This window comes from Haliaeetus leucocephalus, unplaced genomic scaffold (assembly GCF_000737465.1).
Source record: "Haliaeetus leucocephalus isolate CR32 unplaced genomic scaffold, Haliaeetus_leucocephalus-4.0 Scaffold1, whole genome shotgun sequence".
Lineage (NCBI taxonomy): Eukaryota > Metazoa > Chordata > Aves > Accipitriformes > Accipitridae > Haliaeetus > Haliaeetus leucocephalus.
In genome coordinates this window covers 9,778,899-9,788,766 of record NW_010972437.1, presented here as the reverse complement: position 1 = coordinate 9,788,766, position 9,868 = coordinate 9,778,899, and the positions used below count along the sequence as shown (strand labels likewise).

The 9,868-nt window shown below is 42.4% G+C and overlaps 1 protein-coding gene across 8 annotated transcripts in view; it reads left to right on the top strand.

Annotated features, from left to right (window-relative positions):
• Positions 1-9,868, top strand: part of HNRNPA3 (heterogeneous nuclear ribonucleoprotein A3) — a 20,802-nt gene that overhangs the window by 261 nt on the left and 10,673 nt on the right. The window contains exons 1-9 of one of the 8 annotated variants that reach the window (XR_774268.1): positions 262-642; positions 3,777-3,888; positions 4,411-4,434; positions 8,448-8,570; positions 8,664-8,810; positions 8,894-9,104; positions 9,350-9,439; positions 9,501-9,608; positions 9,698-9,840. Coding sequence is in view for 6 of the 8 variants with exons in the window: in XM_010566199.1 (XP_010564501.1) it covers positions 473-642; positions 3,777-3,888; positions 4,414-4,434; positions 8,448-8,570; positions 8,664-8,810; positions 8,894-9,104; positions 9,350-9,439; positions 9,501-9,608; positions 9,698-9,808 (1,093 nt within the window). In the remaining 2 variants the exon portion in view is untranslated. Of the gene's footprint in view, positions 1-261; positions 643-3,776; positions 3,889-4,410; positions 4,435-8,447; positions 8,571-8,663; positions 8,811-8,893; positions 9,105-9,349; positions 9,440-9,500; positions 9,609-9,697; positions 9,841-9,868 lie in introns of those variants that run through there. The other 7 variants (XR_774266.1, XM_010566199.1, XM_010566217.1 and 4 more) reach the window with 7 other exon arrangements.

Genomic DNA, 9,868 nt, shown 5'->3' with positions numbered 1-9,868 from the left:
CCCCGTCCTCCTCCCTCCTCCTCCCGGCCTGTCGCGCGGTGCCTGGAGCCCGCCTTCCCACCACGTGACCCCTCCTCCGCCCCTCCCCCTCCTCTTCCTTTCGGCTCCATATTGGTACTGAAGGAGGCGAGTCTGGTCACAAAATGGAGGTAACTGCCCGCCGCGTGGAGGGAGCGGGACTCGCTAGGCTAAGCTGAGGCAAGGATGGAAGGGGAGGCGGGGCGGGCCCCCCCCCCCCCCCCCCCCGCGGAGGTAGAGCTGCTTTAACTCCGCCAGAGCCCCCGGGGAGGAAGGGGGAGCCCTGGGCGCGGCGGGCTGGAGGGCGGCACGTAATGGTGCCCCTCGCGGTTCCCGCTGCCGCCCTGGAGCGGCCGCCGCTTCTTTGTAGCGTTTCTGCCGCGTTCCAGACCCGTTTTTCACTGCGACATGGCGCATTAGCCCGCAATGGCGGCCGCTGGCAGGAAGAGGGAGAATGCGGGAGAGGCTGCGCTTCCGCCGAGCGGCCCCTCGGGCACAGCGACTGCGGCCGCCATTTCGCTGCGCTCCAGAGTGTGGGTGGGAGAGGCCTGGCCCTCGGATTGGGACAGGGCTGTGGGTAGCAGAGTCCCCTTCAGCTGTACCGGGGGACACAGAAGCACTTAGGTGCGTATTCGGGCGAGAGTGGGGAGAAGCGAGTCCCATACGTGGGTGTGTCATTGTTCTGTCTTCCCTGTGTGGCTCCCCACGTAAGCTACCCGGAGTAGTGTGCTGGGGATATTTTTTTCCCCATTCATTGTCGTGGGAGCAGACTTTTAAAGCATTAAGGTCGCTTAGTGTGATACGCTGAGGAATGCTTGTACACATTGCAGCACCCCCCTACTATCCCTTCCCCCTCACCCCCTTCCCGAGGGGAGTTAGCACATGTAGCAAGCTTTTGCTGCCCGGCGAGGTGGGGGAAGGCGTTGTGCAAAGTTCTCTCCATTTCCCTTCCCTTTATCCACTCCCCCAACCGCACATGCACAAGAGCCGCGATATTTGGTGGCATCCCACCACGATCCTGGTGGGCAACACGAGGAAGCAGTCCTGCACAAACCTTGGTTCCAGTTTTCCTCAACTTGAATGAAGTAGAGATCATATGCAGACTAGGGCAATAATCCACAGCCTACCTGGAGGGAAATACTGTCATGATATCCCCCCTTGGTTTTCTTTCCTCTCTTCTCAAAACCTAGGGGTTTTTTGCTCAAGTATTCCAAGTAAAGTATGTTGAGCAAAAATGGTGCAGGTTTTTTGTGTGTTTGGTTTTTTTTCTTTTATGCTGACCCCCTTCATTGCAAGCTGAAACCTTATAAAATTGAGAACGGAGAAACCAAAAGGTCACGCTAGTTTCTGTTCCTACATTAAAAGCACAGAAGAAACTGGATCCCTTGGCAAAACAGCTAAAAATAACTTTTCCATGTAAGCAATTGTTTTAGTTGCTTCAGGGTTGTTGAATAGTTTTGACAACTGGGAGGGCTAATGAGTTCAAAGCATTTGAACATGCTTCAGTAAAGCTTGGAAACCCATCACGTAAGTTATCAAGCTGATATCTTGGGTTTTTCCCAGCAGACGTTCCTGTTGGCATTGGGAATAAACTGCCAACGCACTTAGAGCTGAAAATCTATTGTTTTGCTGCTTTAACTCTTAGGTTTGGCACGATATACTGTATGCATGTTAGGTCCAACTTCAGCTGTTTACAGAAAAGACCAATACATCTCTGTAGTATTCTCTGAATGGACAGGTAAACTTCCATCTTGGGAATGTCTGTTTTGCCTCTATTATCTTCTTGTCTCCGTAAGAGATACAGTAGCATTATAAGCTCTTTGAGTAATGAGGCATCTCCTAGTGACTTTCTTCTCATTATAACCAACAGATTTGTTCTGAGACTCCTTTCAGTTCTGTAGTTAAGTTGCAGTATACAGCTGTTTCAATGCTAGTTTAACTCAGCTGATAAGAATATTCTGAATATTTAGAGTTGAATAGAGTTATTTTGTTGATGTTAAGTATAAAAGAAGCTAATATTGACTTTTGGTCACTTTCTATGAGGCAAAGTAGGAATAGGGCTGAACAGGATTGTGTTCCACTTCAGCTAATGGTGTGCATTAGCAAGGAGACAACTCTTTTGACCGTCATGGCCTTCAGAGGCCATTGTGGCAAAGACCATGCCTGTGAGTTTTATGTTGGCCAGCGTGGAGCCTCACTGGGGAAAGCAGCAGGTGACAAAATCGGAGAGGGATTGCATACTTCTAATTACTTAGGAAAAGTATTTAAATAGGCTTATCCCTTTCCTCCCTAACAATTCCCGAAGTTTTATTTTCCCATACAGCTACTTTTTAAAAGCCCTTGAATTGTTAACATACTGTTTCATACCTCCCCTCTATGACTTCAGGAATTGAACAGCTCAGTTGAAATACTTGGTATCCTAATACTCCTAAGTCAAACTGATGTTTGATTTAAAGGATTTCAAGAGCAGGTTTAACATTGTGTAGAGAGGAACTGAAGATGGTACAAACCTTTAAATTTTTTAATGCATTAAATCATGGTACTCGTGATTTCACAGTTGAGTTTAATTTGAAGCTGGATTTTTAACATGGATTTATATTAAATAATAATTTCCACTCTGAATAACAGTACATAGAGGTCATTAATAGAGGCCTGCCTGCCTTTCCCTATGCAGTATTTGCTGGGATAAAACTTTAAAAAAAACCAACACAACCCAAACAAACAAAAACCCCACCAAAATATACCTAATCTTGTAAATATCAATGATTTTAATGCAGCACAAGTGTAGTTTTACAGAAGCATGTTATTTAGTTGACAGTATTTTGTTTTGGCTCCTGTAATAAAGTTTCAAGAAACATCCAAAGTAGTGATGAATTGTAGCCAAAGGTACTAATACAGTATAGTAAGACAAGTAACTTAATGATCTCAGAAAACTTGAAATAATAAAGGCTAAAGGGAATGTTTTTTGTTTGAATGCTTAGATATGGATTAATTCACTGTGCTTGTGAAATAATTGATTTTTTTAATGATACGTAGATAACACTGTGAAAAGTTAGGCATGTAAGTAGAGGGTACAGGGTAGTAATCAAATACATCACTTGGAAGCAAAAGTAATGCAGATGACTAGTGCTACAGATTGCTGAGGATCAACTGGTAAAATTTCTTATGTTGCAAGAATAGAATCGGTAAAAGATTCTTGCACTGGTGTCAGCGGAAAATATTTTTCAATACAGAAAACATTTAACACTAGTTAAATCCTCTAGTGTTCCAGTTCCAGGCTGCTGGATCACTGATTACAATAGGTTACTTGTAAGATAATTCTAATAAGCCATATTTGCAAAATGTTAAATATTTTGGGGGTTAAAATTCAGAGAAGTAGAATTTGATTTATGTAGCGGGTTTGGGTATCAAAGGTGGAATTTGCTTGCCCTGTATGAGTTGTATTCATGATAGTTATGTAAGACAGTAATGGACATAGGTTGTTTTCTACAGATTTTAGCATTAGTTTGTACCTTGTTATTCCAACAGTTGTACAAAGACGTTTACTAGGATAGCAGATATTCCTTCTGCAGCATTTCTTAATTGTGGGCAAAATAGTCTGAGGATTTTTACTCTACCCTTTTAAATACTTACATTTTTTTCTACTTTCACCCCTCTCCCGGTTTCTCCTATAAAGCCACACCCATGTGTTGCAGCCAGAGAAGGCCCTGCTTCACAGGAATTGGGGTAAGTACTGACCTATCCAACCTGTTTTCTAGGTTTCCTAGATCTAAAAGAAAGGCTGAGTTAGAGTACCCTTCCAAAATGGCTGCTCTGAAGGAAGAGAGAGATGTGGAAGACTACAAGAGGAAAGGAAGACGATCCTCACAGGTGAGAGGATTGCTTTTTTTATTAAAAAAAAGTAGCTTTAAGGGGAAAAGATTGAAAAAACCCAACTTAACCATTTCTATCTGATGTATTAATTCTTAGCTTGCTTTTTTTTTTTCCTACCTTCTTCATCCCCATACTAGCGGAGTAACTATAAATTGCAGTGCATTACTTGAAATTTTAAGGGGTGGGGTGTTAAGCATAGTGGGAAAATTTTGCTTTTCTAGTTTTCTGTTACAACAAAACTGATTAAATGTTATGTTTGTGATTAAAGCAACGTGTAATTATTTTTATTAAGAAATTTATGCATCCTCAGAGTATCAGCAGGAGCTTGATTCCTTCCTATCTTCAAAATCCTGTTTTTAGTGGGAATGAAGACAGGTTCTTGTTTGGTTTTTTTGTTTGGTTTTTTTTTGGTGGTTTTTTTGGTTGTATTTTTTAAAATAAAAAATGGTTGCCTAATAGTCACTGCAAATGAAAGCGAGGCTGTACTAAGTAAAAATAACTGTTTTCTTTTGCTTCTAGCAGAAATACCGTAGACTGAATAAGGTGCGTAGTATAGAGAAGATGTTGGGGCTGTTCTGGGAGGATGGGAGCTAGATACTTTTGGGGCAGGGTGTGGAAATGGGAGGCGGGGGAGAAAAAGTCTTGCTACCCTTCAGAAAATAAACTCAATTTTAAGATTAGCAAAGAGGGTATTATACATGCTTATATGGCTTATAACTGAGATGTTTTCTGATTGTTTATTTTGATTTGTTTGCTTTCTAACATTACTTTTCCAGGGTGCCTGAATATTTTAGCTAGTTCCAACTTTGGGGGAAATGATACACTACTGCAATGTGGGAGGGCCTATACCCTCGAATTAAGAACAAACCTTGTCCGAGTTGCATGTATCTGGTAGCGTATGGTTATTTTGTATTGAAGTATGGTGCCTGAAGTCCTTCTGGAAGGAATGTTGCAACTGTCTCACTGCTTTGGACTTTGGATAGAATGTAGCTGGGGTCACTCAGCTGCCTACTAAATCAGCTCTTGTAGTTTACAAAGGTAGCTCGCCCTGGAATGTACTTAGAAGCTATTAAGTTTCTAGAGAAAATGTTTCACGGAGAAAGTGGATGAGGCCCAGTTGTCTGTAAGCTTTCCTGTTTCAGAAGGCAGTCTAGGATTGGACTGTCTGGGGGACGGAGCAGTCTCATCTTACACGTTTAGCTGCAGAGCAGCCTAGGTGTGGTGCCAGGCGTTTTGTGGACGCTTGCTGGTGTTCACAGAGGTACGATGCACGGGAAGACTCCACCTGAAAGCGGTGCCTTTAGAGAGAAATACTGCAACTCCAGAAGGCTGATTATTCAAAACCCCTGCCATATGAAAGTTAGTTTACAGCGAACTCGGAATAAAGGCAGTGCACATCTGCAGCAGTGTTGTCAAAAGGTCTTGGGATTTCTGCAAAGATTAGGATCTTCACAGGAATCCCGGGGTGCGTGTGGGGGTTGCTAGTTGCCATTTTTTCTTCCTCTCTTCTGAGAGAGGTACAGTTAGACCGCGCTGAGTGTTCGGGGTTTTAGGTAGGACGTAGGAACCAGTCGTTTGATTTTGATCGGGAGAAAGGGTGAGCGGAGGGAACCACGTGCTCCCCCGCAATGCCGGCCTCTCCCTGCCCTCCTCCAGCGCTGGGGCGGGGGCGGCGGGACGCTCCCATGGCACCACTGCGGCGGCGCTGGGACGTGGCTGGCGGGGTGGGGGCTGCTGCGCGCGCGCGTTCCCGCTTCCCTGTGGCCCCGCCCCTCCGGCTCCATATTGAGGGTGGAGGAGAAGAGAGAGCTCACAAAATGGAGGCGTGCGGTGCTGCGTAGGGCTGTGGCTTGAGGGAGGAAGTCGCTAGTCAAGGCTGGGAAGAAAGTTCCCCGTCTCCTCTGAGCCTCTTAATGTATTTGGAAGTCCCTTAAACTGCTTAGGGGCAGAAGCTGAAGCTTCTTGCCAGCTTGCTGGCTGGAGGCAGGCTGGGCATTCTTACCGCTGCTTCCCCGCCTTCCCCTCTGACCGAAGGAGCACTGCAAAATGGCGTGCTGGCCCTCAGTATTGGCTGAGTGGGAGGGAGCCTTCTGATCCTATTGAAGCAGTGTGGTAGGGAGGAAGGGAGAGATGTATTTTGCAAGGTTTGCTGCCCAGGAGAGACTGCTGTTATAACTAACTTGCAGCAGGAGGACTGAGAAACAACATCTTGTGTGATAGAGGACAGCACTCTGAAAACCCTAGAGATGCTTATCCCCAGTGAGAACAAAATGCCTGAAAAAAACAATTAATTCCCTGAGAAAATGTTGCCCTTTACTTCTGTGGAGAGTTCCTATAACATAGGTGTGTCCCAAGGATAATTTCTCTCTGATAGAGGAGATAGGCTGTAACAGCAGGTGTTATTCTTCCTGTATGAGAACAGTGGTTCATGTGCACATAATAAAAATAAGCAGAAAAGGACTTCACTTTTACTTTCAGGAGTGACCTGAAGAGTTCTGTGGTCATTCTTCTAAGGTAAAAGCAGTCTGAGTTGCTAACTGAAAACCTTGTAGCTTTGATGGGTGTCAGAGAACTGTAAAAAGTCTGTCTAGTTTTTCCTTATATAGGTTTTTTGTTTTGGAGAAGTCTAAACTTTACAGTTTCATGTAATAGATTTCCTTTTAATCTGTGCAGGAGAGTTTGAAACACTTAAATGTTCGCAGCTTTAACATAACCCAGCTAAAAATTAAGTAGTGTTAGTAGCCTAAAAAAACCCCAATGCAATTAGCAACAGAAAACAATATTTAACTTAACCTAAAGCAGTTTCTATATACAGTAGGTGTGTTACCCTCTAAGATTTAAGTTTACATATAGTTAGAAGGGGAATATTTTTATTATCTTTATGTAGTCCAGGCCGCTTGGAAGACTGTAGAAAAGCAGCTTTACTTTGTAGTCACAGGACCATTGACTGTCAATCATTTATAGAATAATGTTTCTGTAGTAATGAAGTTAGTGCCTTAAATAGAAAGCTGTTACCAAGAATGCTGGGGCTTTTTCTTGCTAAGTTTAGCAGGTGTAAGAGCAAGGATCTGCTTCCCAGTCAGCTTTTCGTAATCTTAGGTATTTTTTCCTGTAGTACAACCTGAACATTATAAGCCAGTAGTTTCATAAAGCAGTATATAATTCAGAAATTCTCTCTTGCCATGTATTGCTTCACAATATTCATTGCTCTTTAGGGTGGTTGTGTTGCACTCAAAGGGATGTATGCTTTTCTGACCAACCCTAGCACCACCACCCAGTTTATTTAAACTGCAGAGGCTAAAGCGCTTCACCTTCAGGTTTGAAGCAAGACATCTACACGTAGAAGTCTGTGGCTGGTTTTATGTAGTTCAGCTCTCAGGCTAATGCTGAATGTAGTCTAGGTTAACCCACGGCATTCATGCTGTGGAATTGAAGTCGTATGCAGCATAGCTGGCCAGCACCTTGTTGTGGATTGTTTTATATGCACAAAATACCAGCTTGCTAAATAAGATTTTAATCTGATTGCTTTTTATAAGACTGCTCTGCCTTGGGGATGGGAGAAAGTTGTAAAATAATTTTTCGTAAACTCCTGTCAAATACATGGGGATATTCCCCGCCTAACTAAAAACATGCAGCGCTGAAAGAGCAGAAACACTAATGCACCTGTAAGCCCACTTTAATTGGTCTATAGAAAACTGAGCTTTAAAAATCAGCACATTTTAAAATGTGGCTGGTCATACGTAGGTGATACTGTCAAGAGCTTCAATTAAACTTAAGTTTGTTTTACAATGCTTGTTAAGATACCAGTCTTACTCCAGTAGCTGTACCCATTACAGGTCATTGAGTAGTCATTATTCAAGACGGTTTTTTATCTGTAAGATGTAAGTCCATCTTGATTCACATTTAAGAGGTATTTCCCATAACACTGAAAACTACACATGTACTTCTACTTTCTTGCTTGCATGCACTCAACTTACAAAATTATCCAAGTACAAAATTTAGAATTTTAAGACATTAAGAGTTGATAAATTTCTTCAAAATGCATAAAAATAACCTTTCAGAATGGATATCCTAAAAGACTAGATGCTCAGTTTGGACAATAAACTTTTCTTCTTGTACGCTATGTTCTTAAATTTTTTATAGTTTCTCATGATGATGCTTCATAAAGTGTTAGAACTTCCCTTTATCTAGCAGTGCTTCACTGCTAATCCCTACAGAGCAATATGCAACTCGAACATAAGATAGACATAAAATGAATGCACTTCTGGGGGGGCTGGGGAGCAACCAGATTATTTAGTATATTGAAGTCTCTTTACAGTTGTTTGCATTTGAGCACTCTTTAAGTTGTTAGTTAGTTAGTGGTTTAATTAAAATCACACCTCATTAAGTGTTTATTTACTATGCTGCTGTCTTAAACCCATTAGAAGTCATTGTTTTTATGTAAATGTATGCCACCTATTTGTAGTTATAATGTGCACAGATAATTTTTAGTAATTCTGTGAAATTTTAACTCTGTGGCTTGTATTCAAAATAGGTTTTTAATTTTGCTTTTGTAGGGCCATGAGCCAAAGGAGCCGGAGCAATTGAGAAAGCTGTTCATTGGAGGTCTGAGCTTTGAAACAACAGATGATAGCTTGAGAGAGCACTTTGAAAAATGGGGCACACTCACGGACTGTGTGGTAAGTGTCAAATGTTAGTCTGATTTTGGAAGGATATAGGTATAGGTACTTAATCTAGAACAGAAATGCAGAGTACCCTGTATGTTTTTGCAGGTGATGAGAGACCCGCAAACAAAACGTTCCAGAGGCTTTGGCTTTGTGACTTACTCTTGTGTAGAGGAGGTGGATGCTGCCATGAGTGCTCGACCGCATAAGGTTGATGGGCGCGTGGTTGAACCAAAGAGAGCAGTTTCGAGGGAGGTAAGTTAGTGTTTCAGTTAACCTTATTTCGTAATCTTTACCTAATAATATAAACCACTGAAATGTCGTTTTTGGCGTTGTAGGATTCTGTAAAGCCTGGGGCACATCTCACAGTAAAGAAAATATTTGTTGGTGGAATTAAAGAAGATACAGAAGAATATAATTTAAGGGAGTACTTTGAAAAATATGGCAAGATTGAAACCATAGAAGTCATGGAAGATAGGCAAAGCGGAAAGAAAAGAGGCTTTGCTTTTGTAACTTTTGATGATCATGATACAGTTGATAAAATTGTTGGTATGTAACTCTTCAGTGAGAAATTATGTATGGGATAAAAGTGTAATGTTAGATTTCAGAACAGCAGTGTGTGGAATGTAAGATGTTGGCATAATCAACTGCTTTACTATTGTAAGAGATGGGGTAGGTTTAATGTTCCTTTCAGAAGTGTGGTCATGTCTTACAGTAGCTTTCTATGAGAGTTTTGCAGCATATTGCTTTCAATGACCTGATATTTCTAACTCTGATTTCACAATTTTCTCTAGTTCAGAAATACCATACTATAAACGGACATAACTGTGAAGTGAAAAAAGCACTCTCAAAACAAGAGATGCAGACTGCTAGCTCTCAGAGAGGTGAGTTTGGAGTTGTGCATGGTTACTTTACGTAACTGGTGTTCAACTAATGTAATTTAAGTAAAATATTTTGTAGGTCGTGGGGGTGGCTCCGGCAACTTCATGGGTCGTGGAAACTTTGGAGGCGGTGGAGGGAACTTTGGCCGAGGAGGAAACTTTGGCGGAAGAGGTAAATGACTGGAATGTTTATATAGAATGTGATATCTGGTTTTTTATTTCCTGTGTCAGTTGGATTAAACACTTAACACTTGTCTTCAGGAAAACACTCTCATCTGTTCTGTGTTCCAGGAGGCTATGGGGGTGGTGGTGGCGGTGGTGGGAGCAGAGGAAGCTTTGGGGGTGGTGACGGATACAATGGATTTGGTGATGGTAAGTGTATTGTTCACTTCCCCCCCCCCCCCCCCCCCCCCCCCTCCAACCACCTCTGTC